Below are 24,739 nucleotides of genomic sequence, written 5' to 3' on the forward strand. Positions count from 1 at the left end.
GTGCTGTAATTTCTTGGCTAGGCCCATCTATAGTCATGATACGTGATTATGCTACAATTTAAGATCTGGAAATTCATGTTTACAGTGACGGCCTACCCCGCCCAAACCCCGCCCTAACCCGGACGACACTGGGCCAATTGTGTGCCGCCCTATGGGACTCCTGATCACGGTTGGTTGTGATACAGCCCGGGCTCAAACCAGAGTCTGTGGTGACATCTCTAGCACTGAGATGCAGTGCCTTAGACTGCTGCACCACTCAAGGAACCCAATTATATTCATAGGGACTTTGTGTTCGTCTTGAATACTGTATCGTTCTGCACTGTGAATTGTGTTGACTTTTTGCATTGTGATTCTATACAAAACAAAAGACCCCATCTTTAAGTTCCCTTGGGAAAAATAAAGTGATTGTATTTTAGTTACCGTACAAACCAAGGCGGATGTTTAGAAAAGACGGAAGGTGAGCGTTTAATGATTTCAGAGCCTTTTATTTGAAATGTCAGTGTTCAAGAGAAAGTAAAACAGTAATATAAATATTAGCATAAAAATGAAGAGACTAAACACCGGGAGGAGCGTAGGAGGTCTAAGCATTTCATAAGAGAGATATTACAGCACGAGAGAGGATTAATTCAGCAGCGGACGGACGTACACACACACATAATATTTATAATCATTTGCTCATATGGACAGAGAGGCATTCTTGCGCAAATGCACAAGATAAAGCACGGGAAAAAAAGTTACAGAAGGATAGAAACATTTTTTTTCAATATAATTTTTTTTGTTTCGTTTCTTTTACAGGGTAGTAAAATAGAGAGAGAGAAAATGAACACAATAATATGCGCAACACATATCACAAGTTAACTAGTCTACGTGTGTGTCACTCTGTTTACTTATCGTCTAAAGGTATTAGCAACTTTCTTTATATTTACACTGAAGAGTTAGTTAGTTGGCCTTCATGGTGCTTAGTTACTACATTGCAACACAAACTGTTGAAGAACATTTTTTTTCCCCCGTTGTAGTTTTCTTATTTTTCTTGAAAAACAAATACAACACATTCCAGTAAGCCACGCCTTGAGGAGAGAGGACTTTTAGTTTGAAAATTCTGGATGTGGTCCGTACTATACAAACAATTGGCTCATACCATCGACAGGACTAGTGTTTATTTACAGAGGGGAAGAGCCCTCACAGGACCAGGGGGTGGAGGGATGGAAGCAAGGGGAGAGCCTTCACAGGACCAGGGGGTGGAGGGATAGAAGCAAGGGGAGAGCCTTCACAGGACCAGGGGGTGGAGGGATGGAAGCAAGGGGAGAGCCTTCACAGGACCAGGGGGTGGAGGGATGGAAGCAAGGGGAGAGTCTGAGGTTAGCGTTGCCAGAATGCATTTACAGAGGGGATAGATACAGCGAAGAGCTAACTCTGTCCCTCCTCCCTGCTTCTGAAGTGGTATCTCCTCTGTGACATGGAGGGATGTGCTTGGCTCTGTTGACCTCTAACCTGGGTCAGTGCATTCGAGGACGTTTCGGGGTGGACTAGGAGGGAGGGTCAACAGTGGGGCCTGTGTACATTCAGTGAGTAGAGACAAGGTCATTGCCCCCCCTCCCCGGCAATCTGATTGTACAAAGCCAGACGTCGTACCACTCAGCCCACCGCTCTCCACTCCCCCTTGAACCCAGCCTGTAAGCTGCCCTCTTCATGCAGTGGTGTCCAGCTAGTTGCCGGACAGACTGGCGGCAAAGAAAAGACTTCATACTTATCTTATACTGCTGAGTCATCAAAAAAACACTTCCCACGTCAAGAAATATAGTCATCAGCACTTCAGGGTAGGTAGCAAGGGATGAACACTCAATCTAGACTCTAGCGGCCTAAGAATTGTCTAACTCCTAAGCACGCCGTGAAAGATCTCTACTTTGAAGTTATTTTGACCCTGCGTCTCATCTTTATAGTATGAACAGTGCATCTCTATGGTCTGGCTCTCAAAGTGGGACAGCCAGTGAGGGGAGGGCACATCATCTGGTTGAGGAGGGGATAGAGGTGCATGGGTGGGCAGCAGGAGGGTCTCTATACCCATCTGGGTAGTTTTAAAAGGGGGGCAGCGCCTACTATGCCAACAAGCCAGAAAATAGGGCTGATAGTACTATAACATGCCCCTCATCCTCGGTGCTACTTTTCTAATAGAGTTCATGCTCAGGTCATATAAACAGTGAAAGATTCAAATCTTACCATTTAACTACGCTTACAAAATAATATTTATAGTTTTTAGATACCACATCAGGTAAACGCTACGAGGGCATTTGTCGACCTGTATTTTTTTTTTAAGGTGGTCGTCCTCGTTGCAACACTAATTCAATGCATAGTTGAATCTTCTGGAAGGTCTGTGGTTTGAACACATAGGGACATGCAGATCGGAATACTACTGTACCAGTACAATGGAATGCCCATTCCCGTGTCCCAAAGAGCTGTGGTGTAGGATCCTATAAGGCTGATCCTATATAGGAATCTTATCATGGCAATCTACTATAGTCAAACAAGGATCTACTTTCAGTCTCAGGAAAATAAGGAATTATAATTATAATCCAACATGAATACGTGAATACATCACTGGGCAAATCCTTGTTATCTGAGCAAAGTTGTTTACACTCTGTTGTGTCTGAAGTGCATCCAAATGTATTGATTTAACCAAAACACAATCCCCCCTGAATCCCCAGTCTTCCGTATCTGCAAATACTGATAATACTTCTTTTGTTTTTTTAGAACATATAGACTTTCCAAAGAAAACAACTGTTTCTAGATAGCTTTCAGCAAGAAAACAACTGTTTCTAGATAGCTTTCAGCAAGAAAACAACTGTTTCTAGATAGCTTTCAGCAAGAAAACAACTGTTTCTAGATAGCTTTCAGCAAGAAAACAACTGTTTCTAGATAGCTTTCAGCAAGAAAACAACTGTTTCTAGATAGCTTTCATCAAGAAAACAAAAACAAAATGTCAACGCATTCCAGATTCAAGAGCCCAAAGACAAACATTCGCAAACATCTCCATATTTCGTGTTATCATATGAGCGTGACCAATAGAATCCAGACCCTGGTTAGAGTAAACGCATTGAGAGGAAACGTAGGGGGTGGGGTGGGGGGGGGATTTCAGTCCTCATCGGTTCGGTTTTCTCTTTTCTCATCGTATTTTCCATATCTATCCATCCTCCACCCATCCTACTTCTTCTCCTTCTTGGTGGACTTCTTCTTGGAGGCGGGGGTCTGGGCAGCCTTGGGGGGTTCAGGCTGAGGGGCGGCCTCAGAAGGCTGGGCCTGCAGGGCCTGATGTTGGGCTGCCATCTGCTGCTGCTGCTGCTGCTGGGGGTTGGAGGTCAAGGTGGCGGTGCTGCCAGGGATGTAGACGTTCTGGCGGTAGTCGGGCACGTGCTGCAGGGTGAACTGGGGGCTGTAACGGGTGCTTAGTCCCATGGTGCCCGGCCCCAGGGTTGCGGTCGCCTCGCTCACTTCTGGGGGAAAGAGGGGCAGAGCGGGGAGGAGGAGAGGAGGGGAGAGATGGAACATATGAATAAGGTGTTCTGACATTGCAGTGATGACTTGCAGTATAGGTTTGTTACATATCCATTATGACTTGTATATATGCTACAGCACTCATTGCTCTGGTAAAACTGTTGGCATGCTTATGTAAAGCTAATTGGACTGAAAATAAGAGAGTTGAGAGAGACTGCAAGAGTGTGAGTGAGAAAAAAAAGAGAGAAAGGCAGAGAGAGAGAGACTGGTGTTACAAAATGGTGAATGTGTGCTGACATTTTGTCGAGGTGGAGAACATTTTGCATTTATGGTGTGCGTCTGTGTTCATTGCTGAATGTGTGTGTGTGTTTTTCCATTATGTGTGCTCTGGCTGTGTGCGGGTGACGTAGCTTCTAGCTCGTAATTCTCTCCCAGCCCCTGCATTGCAGAGCTACAGAGACACACACACACACGTCCCCTCCGCTATTCCCTGCTCTCTGGCTCTGCAACACACAGCGCAGGCAGCCGTAAACACACATACACTTACACATGCTTATACACACACAAGCTCACTCACACACACACACACACACGTACACACACACACAAGCTCACACACAAGCTCACACACACACACACACACACACACGCTAGTATAATTAGACTTCAGAGGAAAAAAATCTGGGACAATAGCTTCTTCCACAACGTTGTTTCTGCTTTTTAACTGCCTGTGCTTTCCTGGTTGTGCAACCACTGTTTGGTAGTGTCAAGGAACAGCAGGCACCGATGGCACTACTGCATAAACATCTAGCTGCCTTGAATAACATTCTGATCCCTCTGTTTCCAGTTGTCATCGTGACTCGTCTGCTCCGGCTCTGTCTGAAAGGGAGTGTTTCCTCTACCTCATTGTGATGACCAATAGACATCATCCAGCCAGAGACAGAACGTTCTATCACTCTCCGAATGGAAACCTCAGGCTCATGTCCGGTGTGTGTGTGTGTGAGCAGCGTCTAGGAGGAAGGAGTGTGTGTGTGTCTGAGGGAGAAGGTAGCACTCACATCTTTAGCACTCATCCCCCGCAGCACTCACATCTATTGCCATGAAATGCTTTGAAAGGCTGGTCATGGCTCACATCAACAGCATCATCCCAGACACTCTGGACCCACTCTGATTGACATACCGACAAAACAGATCCACAGATGCCGCAATCTCTATTGGACTCCACACTGCCCTCCCCCACCTGGACAAGAGGAACACCTATGTGAGATTGCTATTCATGGACTACAGCTCTGTGTTCAACACCATAGTGTCCTTCAAGCTTATTACTAAGCTCAGGACCCTGCGACTGAACACCTCCCTCTGCAACTGGATCCTGGACCTACTAACGGACCGCCCTCGGACGGTGAGGGTAGGCAACAACACATCCTTCACGCTGACCATCAACAAGTGGGCCGCACTTCAGGGGTGCGTGCTTAGTCCCCTGCTGTACTCCCAGTTCGCCCAGGACTGCATGGACACGCACGACTCCAACACCTTCATCAAGTATGCTGACTACAAAACGGTGGTAGGACTGATAACCGATGATGATGAGGCAGCCTATAGGGAGGAGGTCAGTGACCTGGCAGTGTGGTGCCAGGACATCAATTTCTTCCTCAATATCAGCAAGACAAAGGAGCTGTTCGTGGACCACAGGAAATGGAGGGGCGAGCACGCCCCCACCCACATTGACGGGGTGATAGTGGAGCGGGTCAAGAGCTTCAAGTTCCTCGGTGTCAACATCACTAAGGAATTAACATGGTCCACAGTTGTGAAGAGGGAACGAAATGCCTTTTCCCCCTTAGCATGTGCCCTCAGATCCTCAAGAAGTTCATTTGGACTGGCTGCATCACCGCCTGGTACGGCAACTGCAAGGTATCCGACCGCAAGAGGCGCCACCGAGGGTGGTGGGTACAGCCCACTACATCACTGGGGCCTAGCTCCCTGCCATCCAGGACCTTTATACCAGGTGGTGTCAGGGGAAGGCCCAAGAAGTTGTCAAAGACTTCAGCCACCCCAAGCCACAGACCGTTCTCTCTGCTACAGCACGGCAAGCGGTACCAGTGTACCAAGTCTGGAACCAACAGGACCCTGAACAGCTTCTACCCCCAAAGACTGCTACTTAATTACCTCGTACCACTGCACATGGACTCGGTACTGGTACTCCTTGGATATAGCCATGTTATTGTTATTCATTATAGTTATTCACTGTGTATTTATTCCATATTCTTCTATTGTTATTTTTTTCTCATTAAGTTAAACTCTGCATTGTTGGAAAATGACCCGGAATTAAACATTCCACTGCTAGTCTACACCTGTTGTTTTAGGAAGCATGTGACAAATAAAAATAGATTTCATTTGATGTGTCAATGGTAATAATAACAATGGAAACAATGACAGGAGTCTGTGTGGTATGAGGTCTTACCACACAGAGGTGTATGTGTGTGTGTGTGTGTTGGTGGGCCTTGCTCTCAAGGCCAACCTGATGTGTTTCTGTGCTAGAGCGATTAGAAGGCAATCTGCAGCAACAGCCCAAGAATGAGTCACTCACTCTCTCTCTGTGTGTGTGTGTGTGTGTGTGTGTGTGTGTGTGTGTGTGTGTGTGTGTGTGTGTGTGTGTGTGTGAGCAGTAACTGCGGCAGAAAAAGCATAGGGGGAAGGGAAGGGCTGTGATGTCATAGAGCTCTGAATCGTTTGCTCTGCACGGGCAAGAGAACATGTGTGTGTGTGCTAACACTGTGTGTGTCTGTGTTGTGTGTGTGTGCTAACACTGTGTGTGTGTGCTAACACTGTGTGTCTGTGTTGTGTGTGTGTGCTAACACTGTGTGTGTCTGTGTTGTGTGTGTGTGCTAACACTGTGTGTGTGTGCTAACACTGTGTGTGTCTGTGTTGTGTGTGTGCTAACACTGTGTGTGTGTGCTAACACTGTGTGTGTCTGTGTTGGGTGTGTGTTAACACTGTGTGTGTCTGTGTTGTGTGTGTGTGCTAACACTGTGTGTGTGTCTGTGTTGTGTGTGTGTGCTAACACTGTGTGTGTGTGCTAACACTGTGTGTGTCTGTGTTGGGTGTGTGTTAACACTGTGTGTGTCTGTGTTGTGTGTGTGTGCTAACACTGTGTGTGTGTGCTAACACTGTGTGTATCTGTGTTGGGTGTGTGTTAACACTGTGTGTCTGTGTTGTGTGTGTGTGCTAACACTGTGTGTGTCTGTGTTGGGTGTGTGTTAACACTGTGTGTGTCTGTGTTGTGTGTGTGTGCTAACACTGTGTGTGTGTGCTAACACTGTGTGTGTGTGTGTGCTAACACTGTGTGTGTCTGTGTTGTGTGTGTGTGCTAACACTGTGTGTGTCTGTTGTGTGTGTGCTAACACTGTGTGTGTCTTGTGTGTGTGTGCTAACACGGTGTGTGTCTGTATCACGTGTTTGTGCTAACACTGCGTGTGTCTGTGTTGTGTGTGTTTGTGCTAACACTGTGTGTGTCTGTCACGTGTGTGTGCTAACACTGCGTGTGTCTGTGTTGTGTGTGTGTGTGTGCTAACACTGTGTGTGTCTGTGTTGTGTGTGTGTGTGTGCTAACACTGTGTGTGTCTGTGTCATGTGTGTGTGTGCTAACACTGTGTGTGTCTGTGCTGCGTGTGTGTGCTAACACTGTGTGTGTCTGTGTTGTGTGTGTCTGTGTTGTGTGTGTGTGCTAACACTGTGTGTGTCTGTATTGGGTGTGTGTGCTAACACTGTGTGTCTGTGTCACGTGTGTGTGCTAACACTGTGTGTGTCTGTGTTGTGTGTGTGTGTGCTAACACTGTGTGTGTCTGTGTCACGTGTTTGTGCTAACACTGCGTGTGTCTGTGTTGTGTGTGTGTGTGCTAACACTGCGTGTGTCTGTGTCATGTGTGTGTGCTAACACTGTCTGTGTCATGTGTGTGTGCTAACACTGTGTGTCTGTGTCATGTGTGTGTGCTAACACTGTGTCTGTGTCACGTGTGTGCTAACACTGTGTGTGTCTGTGTCATGTGTGTGCTAACACTGTGTGTGTCTGTGTCACGTGTGTGTGCTAACACTGTCTGTGTCATGTGTGTGTGCTAACACTGTGTGTGTGTCTGTGTTGTGTGTGTGTGCTAACACTGTGTGTGTCTGTGTTGGGTGTGTGTGCTAACACTGCGTGTGTCTGTGTCACGTGTGTGTGCTAACACTGTGTGTGTCTGTGTCGGGTGTGTGTGCTAACACTGCGTGTGTCTGTGTCACGTGTGTGTGCTAACACTGTGTGTGTCTGTGTCACGTGTGTGTGCTAACACTGTGTGTGTCTGTGTCACGTGTGTGTGCTAACACTGTGTGTGTCTGTGTCACGTGTGTGTGCTAACACTGTGTGTGTCTGTGTCATGTGTGTGTGCTAACACTGCTTGTGTCTGTGTCATGTGTGTGTGCTAACACTGTGTCTGTGTCATGTGTGTGTGCTAACACTGCGTGTGTCTGTGTCACGTGTGTGTGCTAACACTGTGTCTGTCATGTGTGTGTGCTAACACTGTGTGTGTCTGTGTCACGTGTGTGTGCTAACACTGTGTGCTGCGTTCTGTTTGCCAATATATGTTGGCAGGTGTGGGAACTGTATACAGTGCAAACACTCAGGACTGTAATATTATTGCATTAAACAGGTTTCTGTAGTTACTGTATATATCTGGAGTACTGCTGGTAGCATTTGATATAGTCTTTGAACTGGTGTGTGTGTGTGTGTGAGTACAATGGGCCATAGAAACATCAATGAGGATAGAGAGGGCTTTATCAATGAGTCTGGCTTCATGCCCTCTAACCAAACAGGAACAAACCCTGACCCCTCCCTACCTTCCCCTGTCCCCCCATTATACAACACCACAGAGAGAGAGAGCGAGAGAGAGAGGAAATTATTGAATGTCAGAGGCATGTGGTGATGACGAAAAGAGAGGGATAGAGTGTGATATGGGTCTGCAGGTAGACCATAAAAAAGAGGGCTTGAGAGAGTGGTAGAGGATGGGAACAAGTGATAGAAAAACAGAGAGATGAATGGAGAAGTGTTGGACTCACCGTTGGCTGCGGCCATCAGGGCTTGGAGCTGCTCGGCCTCAGTGGGGGGGTTGGGCCAGGGTCCTGTTCCCATGGCCATCTCAGGGGGACCTCCAGCCCTGCAGGGAGAGAGAGAGAGGGGATACATACATCAACAACCAGCGGCCATTTTAGAACTGTACTGCTTGTGTTATTGTGTGTTGCTGGTCCCTGGTGTGACGGTGGGTGGTCTTTGATACAGGGTCTGATGATTAGCAGACACAGCCCGCAGGCAACGCAGAGAAACGAAGATGGCGTGTACACACACACACACACACACACACGGTCCAGGGGACCTATAATATTATGCTGATACCTACAGGACCACTCAACAGTTTGGACACACCTACTCATTCAAGTTTTTTAAAACATTTTTACTATTTTCTACATTGTAGTAGAATAGTGAAGACATCAACACTATGAAATGAATCGTATGGAATAATGCAGTAACCAAACAAAGTGTTAAACAAAACTAAATATATTTTAGATTCTTCAAAGTAACCACCATTTGCCTTGATAACAGCTTTGCACACTCTTGCCATTCTCTCAACCAGCTTCATGAGGAATGCTTTTCCAGCAGTCTTGAATGAGTTCCCACATATGCTGAGCACTTGTTGGCTGCTTTTCTTTTACTCTGGTGTCCAATTCATCCCAAACCATCTCAATTGGGATGAGGTCGGGTGATTGTGGAGGCCAGGTCATCTGATGCAGTACTCCATCACTCTCCTTCTTGGTCAAATAGTCCTTACACAGCCTGGAGGTGTGTTTAGGGTCATTGTCCTGTTGAAAAACAAATGATTGTCCCACTAAGTGCAAACCAGATGGGATGGTGTATCACTGCAGAATGCTGTGGTAGCCATGCTGGTTAAGTATGCCTTGAATTCTAAATAGATTACAGACAGGGTCACCAGCAAAGCACCATCACACCACCTCCTCCATGCTTCACGGTGGGAATCACACATGCAGAGATCATCCGTTCACCTACTCTGCTTTTCACAAAGACACGGCAGTTGGAACCAAAAATCTCACATTTGGACTCCACCGGTCTAATGTACATTGCTCGTGTTTCCTTGGCCCAATCAAGTCGATTCTTATTATTGGTGTCCTTTAGTAATGGTTCCTGTGCAGCATTTCGACCATGAAGGCCTGATTCACGCAGTCTCCTCTGGACAGTTTATGTTGAGATGTGTCTGTTACTTGAACTCTGTGAAGCATTTATTTGGGCTGCAATTTCTGAGGCTGGTAAATTTAAAAATGAAAGAAATTCCATGAATGAACAAGGCACACCTGTTAATTGAAATACATTCTAGGTGACTACCTCATGAAGCTGGTTGAGAGAATGCCAAGTGTGTGCAAAACTATCATCAAGGCAAAGGGTGGCTACCTTGAAGAATATCAAATATAAAATGTATTTTGATTTGTTTAACACTTTTTTGGTTACTACGCGATTCCATACAGTTGAAGTCGGAAGTTTACATACACTTAGGTTGGAGTCATTAAAACTCGTTTTTTAACCACTCCACAAATGTCTTGTTAAAAAACTATAGTTTTGGCAAGTCGGTTAGGACATCTACTTTATGCATGACAAATGTCATTTTTCCAACAATTGTTTACTGTTTGCAACTGCACATGGGGACAAAGATCATACTTTTTGGAGAAATGTCCTCTGGTCTGATGAAACAAAAATAGAACTGTTTGGCCATAATGACGATAGTTATGTTTGGAGGAAAAAGGGGGAGGCTTGCAAGCCGAAGAACACCATCCCAACCGTGTAGCACGGGGGTGGCAGCATCATGTTGTGGGGGTGCTTTGCTGCAGGAGGGACTGGTGCACTTCACAAAATAGATGGCAGCATGAGGAAGGGGAATTATGTGGATATATTGAAGCAACATCTCAAGACATCAGTCAGGAAGTTAAAGCTTGGTATACTTTTTGGAACGGGTCTTCCAAATGAACAATGACCCCAAGCATACTTCCAATGTTGTGGCAAAATTGCTTAAGGTAAAGATATTGGAGTTGGCATCACAAAGCCCAGACCTCAATCCCATAGAACATTTGTGGGCAGAACTGAAAGTGTTTGCGAGCAAGGAGGCCTACAAACCTGACTCAGTTACACCAGCAGGGAGGGATGGGCCACAATTCACCCAACTTATTGTGGGAAGCTTGTGGAAGGCTACCCAAAACGTTTGACCCAAGTTAAACAATTTAAAGGCGATGCTACCAAATACTAATTGAGTGTATGTAAACTTCTGACCCACTGGGAATGTGATGAAAGAAACAAATGCTGAAATAAATAATTCTCTCTACTATTATTCTGACATTTCACATTCTTAAAATAAAGTGGTGATCTAAACTCATTTTTTACTTGGATTAAATGTCAGGGATTGTGAAAAACTGAGTTTAAATGCATTTGGCTACGGTGTATGTAAACTTCTCACTTCAACTGTATGTGTTATTTCATAGTGTCGATGTATCCACTATTATTCTACAATGTAGAAAATAGCCAAAATAAAGAAAAACCCTGGAAGGAGTGTGTGTGTCCAAACTTTTGACTGGTTCTGTAGGTGCCGATACGAAATGTATTGTCATTCGATACTGCGATTTTATGTTACAAACATTTTGCTCAAAATGTCTGCTGGAAATGGAAATAAAAGTGCCTGAAACACATTGGCTCACTATTTAAACAATGGCCATCAGCACAACACAATGTAGTAAATGTGATGAAACATAATGGCACCACAGTAAAAGGGAACAGCTGGCTACACAACAACACACACACACACACACACACACACACACACGGAGCGTTGAACATTTCCATATGGGCAGCGTAAATCTTCAAAGGGTTGTTTTGTTTAAAGTCTAATTTTGCATGCAGAGGAAGAAAAGGAGTAGACCTGCTCTTGATTACACTCACTAACTTCCATACCTCTTAGACACACACACACACACACACACTTATAGGTCTGGCATTTCTACTGATGGTTTTGATCCACATCAGTCCCTCAGTGATTGGACCATTTCAGTAGCTGTTTGATGGCCTAAAGCAATAGCACCAGGGGGTTGTGGGTAAAGGCTGTGCCCCTGTTTGAAGAGCCAGAGAAGAAACAGAATGGCACGCGAGGGGTTAAAAGGACGTGAGTGTCTCACATCCAGCTTACTGCCTTCTATGAGCAGCAGTAAAAAAGAATGTGTGTGTGTGTTATTGGCTGCAGTAAAAAAAAAAAATAATAAGCGACTGCCCTTCCTTTGGTCTCTGCTTGAAACCAATTAAAAACCCACTGGACAAAGGCATATGGACTGGGAAAGTAACCAGGCTGGGGGGGGGGGGGGGGGGGGGAGAGAGAGAGAGAGAGATTTTTGTTTTTAAGAAGTGGTGCGGTCCAGCTTGCCAAAATGTTCAGCCACATTTTTTTAAAGGGGTATTACTTATGTGCCAAAGTGCGAAGGAGTCGTTGACCAGTGCCAGCATCCCAAACGAGAACCAGACCAGGTTAAAGCGTGGTAAGTGGAGCCAGCAGAACCGCCATTTTGATTGGTTTCCTTTTGTGGACTAGAGAGACAAAGAGGACGCCTTGTTTATCACAAATTAGCATCTCCCTGCTCTATGACTTCCTGTGGTCCGAATAATCACTTCCTGCATTCAGGACTATCTCTTCCTGTGGCTGAGATGATGACTGGTCATGTCCAGAGGGTTCAATCTAACTGGTCAGTCAGAGCTGCATCTGTAACCATGCATGAAACAGGCATCTTATCTAGGAGGAAGCCTTTCATACCGCTTCCTAAACTCTACTGTCCACTTCAACTATGGGAACTCTTGTCCAATCCTTCTATAAAGTCGAATGCATTCCAGTCCTTCTTTAGACGTTCCTGTTCAATGCCCTCACAGCCAGCTGGGTCCAATCTCTCATCGGACAGTTGTTTCAAAGCCCTCCTTTTCTGGCCACCAGGAAAAGGCATATGAGAAGAAGACCACATAGAGCTATAGGAGATCTACAAGTGGCATTGTGTCTGGGAAACACAGCAAACTCAACGCACACTCTCTACTTGGGATAAAACACATTTTACACAAAACTAAAAAAAGGACAAATATTCGACAGTCTTTGATTCCACAGCCACACCACGCTGAGTAAAACTACCACGAAATACACACAGCGCACAAACTAAAAACCACACTGCACCGAAGTGAACCAATCGGAGATCCTCATCAAAGTCTGACTTTCACAGAGAGACCAATAGCCCAGCTCGGCACAGGCTAGTGAATCTGCGCTATAGCTAAAGGGTCAGGGGGTATCTACACACAGCGCTGCAGAGCTCTACCTACCTACAGGAAGAACCACTGTAGCTACTCTCTGCCCTTAACAACTGGTTTTAGATCAGTGAATCTGCGCTATAGCTAAAGGGTCAGGGGGTATCTACACACAGCGCTGCAGAGCTCTACCTACCTACAGGAAGAACCACTGTAGCTACTCTCTGCCCTTAACAACTGGTTTTAGATCAGTTTCCCTTACAACAGTTTCAACATGACCCATTTACGGGTGCCTCAACAACAAACAAAAACCCGATCCAGAACAAGTTGTCGAGGCCATAAAGTGACCACACTCTCTATACTAATACACACGTTGATACCTTGTGCCTCGCTTCGGCGTCCATCTTATGTGAGCACCATTGTGGTTGTAGAGACTGGGAAACACAAGAGGAGTGTTACACTATTCCATCTGGATCTACAGGCCAGGCAAAGATCAGGCAACATCAACTCAGCGGAGCTCCGCGTTTCTGTGGGAAGTGTTGAGCCTGTGACATCCACATAATGGTTCAAAGAAGAAGTCAGGTTCTCCAAATGGATCGTTCCCAATGTACCCATAACCTCAGTGGCTTCCAACATGGAAAGCTCTCATGTTTTTGTTCCTTGTTAAAACTCTGTGTGTGTGTGTGTGTGTGTGTGTGTGTGTGTGTGTGTGTGTGTGTGTGTGTGTGTGTGTGTGTGTGTGTGTGTGTGTGTGTGTGTGTGTGTGTGTGTGTGTGTGTGTGTGTGTGTGTGTGTGTGTGTGTGTGTGTGTGTGTGTGTGTGTGTGTGTGTGCGCGCGTGCGTGCGTGCGTGTCCCAAGTGGTAGGAGAAGCAAGCTAGGACTGGAGAGCCCACCCCGCACCCACTCAGATGGTTCTTGACTCATGGAATGTGTTGTGTAAAAGTTATGTTGTGGAAACTGTTGCGGCGTGATCAGCAGTTTGGCACACAATGTAGGCCAAATAACCGATGGAGAAACAGTCACACACACAAACTGATTTATGTCAGTAGATGTAGTTTCCCCTCTACCACCATGAAACAGCCAATCACTGATGTCCAAACAGTATATCACAAGTGATCAATCAGATGCTATCACCCAGATGGAAACACAAACGCGATCAATGAGCTAGAATGTGTATATGTTAGTGCACTTATGTTCTCCCTCCCCCCCCTCACTCTGCTCCCCTACTCTCTTCAGCAGTACTGAGTGATGGCACACAGACTCTGTGAGAGTAGAGGGAGGGAGAGGAATGGCGGCCATTTTGTGTGTGAGGCAGAGAGCAGCCTGTTCACTCAGAGGAGTCAGGGCTCAGATGGAATCTCAGGAGCTCCAGATTCTCATCTACACAAAGTCTCTGTGCCTCAGTTGCTGATATCACCTCCGCTGCGCACAATGGGCCCATAAGCAAAGTATGTTCCTACTGCTTCCTAATATAATGTCTTTTTAAAATTGTATTATTTAACCTTTATTTAACTAGGCCAGTCAGTTAAGAACAAATTCTTATTTACAATGACGGTCTACCCCTTCCAAGCCTGGACGATTGCTGGCCCAATTGTGCGCCGCCCTATGGGACTCCCGATCACGGCCGGATGCGATGCAGCCTAGATTCGACCCAGGGACTGCAGTGACTGCCTCTTGCACTCCAGAGTGGCGCAGCGCCTTAGACAGCTCCGCCACTCAGGAGCCCAATGCCATTCAGCAGATGCTAAATAATCCAAAATGGCTGACAGTAAATGCGTGCATCCATTTTATGTATGGCTGGCCCATATGCTCTACCGACTGAGCCTCACAGGACCACAGCTTCTCCTTAATCCCATCTCTCTATCTCTCCCTCTCTTTCCTAGCCATCGCTCAATCTATGTCTCCCCATCTCGTGTGTGTGTGTGTGTGTGTGTGTGTGTGTGTGTGTGTGTGTGTGTGTGTGTGTGTGTGTGTGTGTGTGTGTGTGTGTGTGTGTGTGTAGAAGAGTCTATGTACTCACCCACTGGGTCCAGGTCTCTGTCCTTGTGTGAAGCGCCAGTCAGCGTTCGGAGGCTTTTGCTGTGAAGAGAACACAAAATACAATGTCAAATCTCTGTTTCTACACACCAACAGGACCATGGGACTGCCTGTCTTATGTGTGTATTGTCTCTGTCCATCCGTGTGTGTGTGTGTGTGTTTACCAGAGGAGGCTGGCCGGAGGAGCTATAGGAGGACTGTCTCATTGTAATGGCTGGGATGGAATCACTGTAACAGTATCAAACATATGGAAACCAAATGTTTGACTCCGTTCCATTAACTCCATTCCATTACGATGAGCCTGTCCTCCTATAGCTCCTCCGGCCAGCCGCCTCTGGCATGTAGTCTTTTCGCCTGTGGTCGGGGGGCTGAATAAAAGGCATACATCTCTCAGCCTAGATGGGTGGCCATTTTGTTCTGAAATCCATGGAGCAGAAAACGTCAGTGAAGCGCACAGACACACACAGGGACACACACAGGGACTCCGCTCCCAATTACAGGCACAAAACAAAAACTCAACTAAATGTATGGGATTCCACAAGATATGGAGTAGAGATCGGTCCTGGTTGATGATTCTATCCTCAATACGGTGCATCTAACTTCATAAAGCCTCCACTGAAGCTTTTACATGATCAATGTCTTTGTTTATCAGATTCAGACAAGACAAGAGGGCTTCATTGATGAGAAGCTCCCTAACATTGATTCACCAGGGTCAATACAAATAGGTGACACATAAACAGTGCTGGTCTAAAATGTGGTCTTGGCTGATTCACAGCGATAAGAACTCTGACATGATACTAGAATCATTAAGATCCCCAGGGCCATGACTGAGTGCCCCAAGGACTCCTCACGCTCTGCCTGTGTAATTCACAGCCCACTCATAAAGACCTGATTGTGTTTTTCAACAGAAACCAGAGAGAGAGGGGGAAAGAGAAGGAGAGAAAGAGAGAGGGGGAGAAGAGAGAGAGAGGGGGAGAGAGTGAGAGAGGGAGGGAGGGAGGGAGGGGGAGAGAAAGAGAGGGGGGGAGTGAAAGAGAGTGAAAGAGAGAGAGAGAGAGAGAGAGAGAGAGAGAGAGAGAGAGATTGGAGAGAGCAGTCATAGAAAATAAGCATCAGCTGAATATAGCAGCTGTTTGTTGTTTTAATATGAACAGATACAGTGTGCGAAATTGACCAGAGAGGGAAGATTCGTTTTTTAGAAGAGATAAAAGCCTATCTCTGACCCCCTTCTCTTTATTCCTAAAGTCCCAACCCACATCCATTTCTCTTCCGTCTCTACCTCTTGTCCCATCCCCTCTCTCTCCTCTCTTTCCCTTCCCCTCTCCCTTCCTCTCTCTCCCTCCCTCTGTGGTTTGGCAGTGAGGCGGTGAATAGACCCTTGGCTGTGTTCCAGACTCTGTCTCCTAATCGACAATGGAGGAGAGAACAGGAGAGAAGAGAGAGGCTCCCCAGACAAACTAGCCAGCCCGCCTCCCGTGCATTATTAACACAAGTGTTCTACCACAGAGAGACCAGAGAGGGAGAGGGCGGAAGAGAGAGAAGAAGAGGGTATGGGGAGAGCGAGAAACACGCTATCCAATTTCAATAACACCTTCACCACCAACGTGTCATTTACAAGCTGCGCCAAAATGACCCACTACGGGTTTACATTTCTGTCTACTCCAGTGTCTCGGATTTCATCGCATGTAACACAATAACGCACATCACTCGCTCTTTGTGCAAATTCTATCCTGTTAAGGATTCTGTAGATGGATTCAGACGAGCAGATGGACTCGAGGCAGCCATCTTTAATGGTTGGCTATCTGGTTACATATTATTTGCAAGAATGTAAATAAAACAGGAACACCCAGGTCTTTGAACTATGAATAGGCCTCTAAATTAGAGAATGATGACTGGGAGGGAAGAAACAGGTGGGTGGATGTGTAATCTAATCTTCTCCGCTTGTCCAGTGGGTATTTTGTCTCAATCTGAGAGACAGACTGACAGATGTATATTTCCCCCTTTCACTCTGCTGGTGTGGCGGCAGTCACCATGGCAGTAAAGGGGAAAAAGAGAACAAGTGATTTTTCATCTGAAAACGAGTAGGGGACCCAGCATTCCAGCTGTGTGACGCTCACTGCAGCCACATTTAAAAATAAATAAAAAAACCTGTCTCACTCACAGAGGTCATTCCCAAGGTCAGGTCCCGCCACAGGCATGTAGGGAACAAAAGGAAACAGACTCGCGGCTCGGCTGACGTTCCACCGCCACCGGAACGCTATGAGATCTGAGTAAGCATGTCCTATACTGTTACTGTTACTGAGGTGTGTTCACAGATCACACATGAAAAGGGTCAAGTTACAAGAGCACAACCTTCTGTTAGAACATCAACAGTTCTCAAGTAAATGTGTTCTTACTTTCTGCCCTTAAAAATCCACCCATAATACTCCCGATAGGGATCAGTGCAGTGCTCCAGATAGATGATCCAGAGTCAGTTATTAAGGGTAGAAACCAGAAAGTGACCAGAGTAGATGAAAAACCCACTGAACTCCCTCAGTGAGAAGCTCCGTCTGCTCTGAGGTCAGATAGGGATTATGGTTCTCCTGTTCTGATCCATAGAGACTTACCAGACTGACTGCTTCTAACACAGTTACCACTATCACTGGACAGAGTTACACTAATAGGTAGAGAACCTACTGCCTTACAAACTGTTCATGTCCCTAAGCTACTACTACACTAAACAGAAATATACACGCAACATGTAAAGTGTTGGTCCCACGTTTCATTGAGTACACATGTACACCTTGTGCTGGGGAAAATAAAAGGCCACTCTAAAATGTGCAGTTTGGTCACACAGCACAATGCCACAAATGTCTCAACTTTTGAGGGAGCGTGCAATTGGCATGCTGACTGCAGGAATGTCCACCAAAGCTGTTGCCAGAGAATTGAATGTTAATTCTCTACCATAAGCCACCTCCAATGTTGTTTTAGAGAATTCCGCAGTACGTCCAACCAGCCTCACAACCGCAGACCACGTGTATGGCGTTGTGTGGGCAAGCAGTTTGCCGATGTCAACATGGTGGCGGTGGGGTTACGATATGAGCAGGCATAAGCTACGGACAACGAACACCATTGCATTTTATCGTTGGCAATTTGAATGCACAGAGATACCGCAACAAGGTCCTAAGGCCCATTGTCGTGCCATTCATCTGCCGCCATCACCTCATGTTTCAGCATGATAATGCACTGGCCCCATGTCACAAGGATCTCTACACAATTCCTGGAAGCTGAAAATGTCCCAGTTCTTGCATGGCCAGCATATTCCCCAGACATATCACCCATTGAGCATGTTTGGGATGCTCTGGATTGATATGTACGACAGCGTGTTCCAGTTCCCACCAATAACCAGCAACTTTGCAGAGCCATCGAAGAGGAGTGGGACAATGTTCCACTGGCCACAATCAACAGCCTGATCAACTCTATGTGAAGGAGATGTGTCATGCTGCATGAGACAAATGGTGGTCACACCAGATACTGACTGGTTTCCTGATCCAAGCCCCTACCTTTAAAAAAAAGGTGTCTCTGACCAACAGATGCATATCTGTATCCTAGTCATGTGAAATCCATAGATTAGGGCCTAATTAATGTATTACAGTTGACTAATTTACTTGGTCATGTATACTGACCTTCCTGGCCAGGTCTCCCTTGAAAAAGAGACTCTGGGACTCAATGAGCTTTTCCTGGTTAAATAAAGGTTAAATATATATATATATTTTTTTTAATAACTCAGTATACATGTCGCCTTTATATTTTTGTTCAGGTTACATGAAAACAGTATTATTTGTACAGACAACGGCAGAGAATTGTATGGACTGAGGATTTATCTCAGTCCATATCTGATCTTTATCTGATAAAGAAGGACGATCACAGAGTCAAAGCTCTGGACACACACAAGAGGAAAAGGCGCTAATCGCTGGGACATGAACATCTGGGCTCCATCCCAGTGTGCGTCCCGAGTCCGACCCGGAAAAGAAAGCACATCTGGTTCAGTGGATGAATGAGAGGATAACTCTTTGAGCACTGGCCATAATCTGATGAATGGGAGGACATTCATCGGCAGGATTCTTCCCGCTGAAAAAAAACACACACACACACACACACTTCACACACAAACCTTCCACTGGCATGGTTCTCACACAGGCCGGGCCCCACCTGGTGCTGTGTGTCGTGTGAGGAAGTTACGGTTTCCAAACGCAAACACACACCCATACACACCAAAAATACACACGCTCACACCCACACCTCTTGGCATTGACAGAACTGCGGCTAGACTGCACCTGGTGCTCTGTCTGAAAGAGGAAGTCCTAACAGTCTCCCAACCCACATCCCCACACACCAACTCCCACACAATATTCTCCCGGCTATCACAATAAATGCTTTTCAGTTCCATTGTCCTCCTAAGCCATTCAGATGATGACACTGGGGGGGGAACAGATTATCATGAATCCTAATACTGAAAGCTATACGGATCCTAGAGACAGAGTTGACAATGCAGGACCCGCAAGGAGGATAAGTCCAGGACTGGAGACAAAATGAGAGACGAAAACAAGGGGAAAGGCTTTTGGTGAGATTTATACTGACACACTGGACCACACTGAGTCACAGTCACACGCCATATGATCCTGTAGATGACTGCGGGACGGGTTCACCGAGCCACGCTGGCCGATTCTTCATCCGCGAGAACAGAGTATTTACAAAACGCTCCCACATCTAGTTGTTGCACGTGACCACGCGCCATGTAACCTGATTTCATAGTTTCATTTCGGGAATTTGCCGCAATTGGATGATAACTCTGTAACCACACAGAATGAATGGGTTAACTCCGAAAGGTTACAGGGTTCAGACAGAAACGACTCAAAGGGTTAAGTTTGGGAATTCACTCCAAGTGGTTAAGGTAAAGGGCTATGGCTTGGCAAAGGCTTAAAACAAAACAATACACGGCTTCCATTAAATATCATTCCAGTACTCTCCTTGCTCGCTCCAGAACTGAACTGCCGCGGCGCGGTGGTGCAAAGCAGCGCGCTCTGGCTCTGAGCCTGCCGAGTTTGAGCCAAGTGCTTGTGCCATCTTTTGTTTTTGGGGAGTGCCCGACGAAGGCACCTGTCGACGTCCTCAGGACCTTTACAAACGTCCAAAATCGCCGTCTCTTTCTTGCGACCAGCGTGTGCGCAGACCCTGACATACAGATCTAGCCACGTAATGTAAATGCGACCGCACACACATACCCTCAATGTGGGGGTTTGTACTACACACTCAGTACTACACGCTCACAACTACACACTCCGACGGTTCCATATACAAAAGGCCTTTGAGGAGGAACTACACACTGCTATTGAAATGAGAGAAGAAGTCACTCTGTTTGCCACAATGGGACCCTGGGGACATAGGGCCTTGCTAAGATTACATCTTGCTGTAGGGCTTGGAGCGCCTGACTATACACTGTATACACACACGCTGATTGTATCCCCTCTGTGGCGCTAGTCCATTAGAGGCCAATCTGTCTGTCACTGCGGCACACGTGCGTAATGTGATTCCCTCACTGTCTTTCTCTCTTTCCCTCCATCCTTCTCGCCCTCCCTCTATCGTTGCTGTACTACACGTGTCACTGGAGCAGGGAGACAGATGGTACCCTTACGACCATGGTGTGCAGAGAGAGAGAGAGAGGGAAAGAAAGAGACACAGAGAGAGAGATAGAGAGAGAGAGAGAGAAAGAAAGAGACACAGTGAGAGAGAGAGAGAGAGAGAGAGAGAGAGAGAGAGAGACACAGAGAGAGAGAGATAGACAGAGAGAGAGTCATGATGACCGTCACGAAAGGAAAAACAGACCAATAGAAAATCAGATAACCAGGAAAACACCCGTGCTCTCCCATCATGAGATATAAGCTGTGTAATTCACCAGAGACGCATAGCCTAGACAAGAGGCATTATGACAAACTAAACCAGCACACTACCCACTACCCACTGCCCTCTTCCTGTAGGGACTTTACCAAAACTATAATCACTAGCTAGGCTAAATGAAAAAGGGATTCAACAAATGAAAAAGGAGAAAGAGGCCACTGAGTCTCTCCACATGAATCATCAAAACTAGAGCACTGGCTATGGAATCTTGGATCTTGGAAATGAAGATATACACAGTTAGTCAGTGAACAGGGAGGGGTCCTCTGCATGTACTGCATGTGGACAGTCAGAACATAACTTTTCATCCACACCCCGGAACACAGAGCGAAATGGTATTTCCTAACAAGTGCTCTGGGAATGAGGTTTGGGAATGTTTGACTAGAGCTGCAGCCACAGGCACACAGACAGCCACACAGGGTGAGGTCACGGTTGGCCATGTGACTCAGACATGGCATGGAACCAATCAAGGTTCAGAGGACAACAGGAAGTGAGGTCGCGTGCTGACCCCTGGAATTCCTTTTTTTTTTTCAGCCACCGCTTTACTCTTTGACCCATTCCCCCTTTTCTCTCTTTCCTTCCCTCTGTTCCATCCTCCCCCTTCCTCACACCCCCTCCTCTTTTCCACCCCCCTCTCTCTTCCTCGCTCTCTGTCATCCGGTCCCCCTCCACTTCCTATCTCACTATGCTATTACTCTAAGCTCTGGTATCTTTTTTCATCTGTCGTTACTCTCCTCCTCTCCATCTGTCAAAACCACCCCATTCCCTCTTCCCCTCTACCCCTCTCTGCACTCCTATCCATCCATTCCCTCTCTCCCTCTTTCTCTTGTAGAACATTGCTTCCCTGCTGATCTCGTTTAGTAATTGGAAGTCCGAGAGAGCGAGGGAGACTTCATCTCCTATGAAATATTAAAGCAATTCTCCTCTCCTTCATTTCCTCCCCTCACTGGCTAGCAGGGCGACACAGTTATATGAGCTATCTACTATACCACACACATCATGAAGAGAGGGTTGAGGGTCAACAACACTAGGCTTTAGGATAAATACTGCATTGCTACGTGACTTAGTCAGTCTAGGTCAGCAGGCTCAATTGGGTAAGCTAAGTCAATAAAAACCAGGATCTTAGGATAAAACCTTCAATGTCAATGCTTATAACCTAGTACTTACAGACCTATGTCATTGGTCAAGTGATTTTCACAATACTCGATTGGCCAGTATCCCGCCGCCTCCCCCCAGCGCCCTCACCTCAATGGCTGAGTTAATTAGGTGCTTCCTGTTGAGTGTCATGCTGAGGGTGTTGTTGTGACTCATCATGGGCGTCTTGACAAACACAAAGTCACTTCGGCTGGAGATGGTGGAGTAGCAGGGTCTGTAGGTCCGTGTTCCTGGGGGGTCCTGAGCTCCTCCCACCACCTCCATGTAACGGATGGGTCCGTCTGTGTTGAGCTGCAGGTGGAGGTCCTTGCTGGGTCTCTGATGGTGGGCCCTGCTGGGCCGGTGGTGGCTGTAGCAGCAGCCTGTCCCTCCGAGGTCGCTGCGGTGGCGGAGGCATCGCACCATGAGGATGAGGAAGGTGAGGAAAAACACGGCCGAGACACAGGCCAGCGAGATGATGAGGTACAGGGTGATGTCAGGCATGCCGGTGCGACGCATCACGGACGTCTTCCGGTTGTCCGTGGCGGCGTCGCTGGTGCCCTTCTCCTCCACGGTTACTGTGATGGCCACAGTGGTGGAGAGAGTGGGCTCGCCGTTGTCCTGGACGACCACGATGATGTCATAGGCGGAGCCGCCCTCCTCCTCGGCTAGTTTGCGGGCGGTGCGGAGCTCCCCAGTGTGGGGGCCGATGCGGAAGAGACCAGCGTGTGGCCCTGGGGCGATGGAGTAGAACAGCCAAGCGTTATGTCCACTATCAGGGTCCACCCCTACTAGTTTATTAATGAGATGACCCGGCCCAGCCGACTGGGGTACACTCAGCAGCAGCCCCATGTCCTGGGGGAAGGGCGGATATATGATGAGGGGCGCGTTGTCGTTAAGATCCACTACGAACACATGCACGGTGACGTTGGCAGTCCGGGGTGGCGCCCCGGCATCTCGGGCCTGCACCTCGATACGGAAGGCATTGAGGGTCTCATGGTCTAGGGAACGCATGCTGTAGATATGTCCAGTCTCTGGGTTGATGTAGACATAGGAGGAAATGAGGGAGCCCTGAACCATGCTGGGCAGGATGGAGAAGGAGACATGGGCATTGTCCCCTGTGTCCGGGTCAGAGGCCGTCACCATGGTGATGGGGGTGCTGATATCGTTGTTCTCTGGGACGTCCACTGAATAGGAGGGCTGGGAGAATGAAGGAGCGTTGTCGTTCACATCTGATAGCTTGACCACGAAGGTCGTCCGCGACGACAGGGGAGGGGAGCCCGCATCGGTCGCCATGATGACCACAGTGTACTCTGCCATGGTCTCTCGGTCCAGGTTGCCATCCGTGACGAGATTGTAGTGCTCACCAAAGGCAGAGTTGAGTTTGAAGGGCAGGCCGGACTGGACCTTTAATGTCACCTCCCCATTCTTACCAGAGTCCAGGTCCCTTGCACTGATGAGGGCGATGACTGTACCAGGAGCTGCGTCCTCTCTGATGGGGCTGGTCAGTGACGTCAACGTTACCTCTGGAGAATTGTCATTCACATCAGTGACCTCAACTATAATGTTACAGGAACCCTCCATGGCGGGGGTTCCCCCATCCCTGGCCTGCACGGTGATGTGATATTCATTCGCTGTCTCATAGTCCACCTGGCCATTTACACGGATCTCCCCGGTTTTAGAATCCACGCTGAATAGCTTGAGCACCCGGTCCTGCGTGTATTTACTAAACAGGAAGGACATCTGCCCATTCTGACCGTAATCCGCATCGGTCGCGTTCAGTTTCGTTACTAAAGTGCCCGGTTCAACATTCTCCAAAATGCTAACTTTTTTCACCGGGTCTTCAAAGACGGGCGCATTGTCATTGACATCCAGAATTTTTATGAGTAAAAGAGTGGATCCAGACTTCTCCGGCTTTCCCCCGTCTACCGCGGTGAGCAACAGGCGAAACGAGGCCTGCGTCTCCCTATCCAAAGCCTTCTCTAAAACTAATTCCGGGAATTTACTCCCGTCACTTTTCGTTTCCACATTCAAAACAAAGCAGTCGTTGGGTGCGAGGTGATAAGTGCGCAGAGAGTTGATACCCACATCTGGGTCGTGCGCACTCTCCAGTCGGAACCGGGTGCCCGGCGCGGCCGCCTCTGATATCTCCAAAGAAATATTCTTAGTGGAAAACTGCGGCGCATTGTCATTCGCATCCACAATATCCACAAGAACCCGATGTATTGCTAAAGGGTTCTCAAGTACAATCTCAAGATGTAGTGAACACGTTGAACTTAATTCGCACATGTGTTCCCTGTCAATTGTCTGTCTAATAACCAAATCCCCAGTCGCATGGTTTACCTCGAAGTACTGCGCGTTAGATTCCGAGATCACCCGCAATTTTCTCTGAATTATCCTCTGAGCCGTGAGGCCCAAATCTTTAGCGATATTCCCGACCACAGCCCCGGGTCTTAGCTCCTCCAAAATAGAGTAGCTGAGTTGCGCCGTCGCGCCTGTAAAGCACGCTAGAGAAAACCATAGACTCAGCACTGGCCACCCTCCGTAGCCTTTCCTCTGTCTGGATTCCATTATGAGGGATCCGCGGGGTCCGGGGGATGGAAAATGTTCAAAGTTAATATTTTACCGTAACTCATCTATAGTCTCGGGAAAACGACGCTACCAGGCTGTCCGTAAACACTTCCGTTTAAGAAAAAGTGCGGTGGGAAGTTTAGAAGTTATCATGACGCCCTAATTCTATACGGAAAATAAAAAAAAGAGGAAAAGTAAAACTCCATGAAGGATCGGCT

At 47.1% G+C, this 24,739-nt stretch overlaps 1 protein-coding gene across 14 annotated transcripts in view; it reads right to left on the reverse strand.

The window, feature by feature from the left end:
• Positions 1-464: 464 nt before the first annotated feature.
• Positions 465-24,739, reverse strand: part of LOC115130030 (protocadherin gamma-A11-like) — a 198,381-nt gene continuing 174,106 nt past the window's right edge. For 12 of the 14 annotated variants that reach the window (XM_065019632.1, XM_065019631.1, XM_065019635.1 and 9 more), the window contains exons 2-4: positions 14,866-14,924; positions 8,578-8,675; positions 465-3,488 (exon numbers count right to left, since the gene is read on the reverse strand). In XM_065019632.1, the coding sequence (XP_064875704.1) occupies positions 3,199-3,488; positions 8,578-8,675; positions 14,866-14,924 (447 nt within the window). In that variant the 3' untranslated portion in view covers positions 465-3,198. Of the gene's footprint in view, positions 3,489-8,577; positions 8,676-14,865; positions 14,925-22,061; positions 24,734-24,739 lie in introns of those variants that run through there. The other 2 variants (XM_065019627.1, XM_065019626.1) reach the window with 2 other exon arrangements.

This window comes from Oncorhynchus nerka, linkage group LG6 (genome assembly GCF_034236695.1).
Source record: "Oncorhynchus nerka isolate Pitt River linkage group LG6, Oner_Uvic_2.0, whole genome shotgun sequence".
In the NCBI taxonomy this organism is placed as follows: Eukaryota; Metazoa; Chordata; class Actinopteri; order Salmoniformes; family Salmonidae; genus Oncorhynchus; species Oncorhynchus nerka.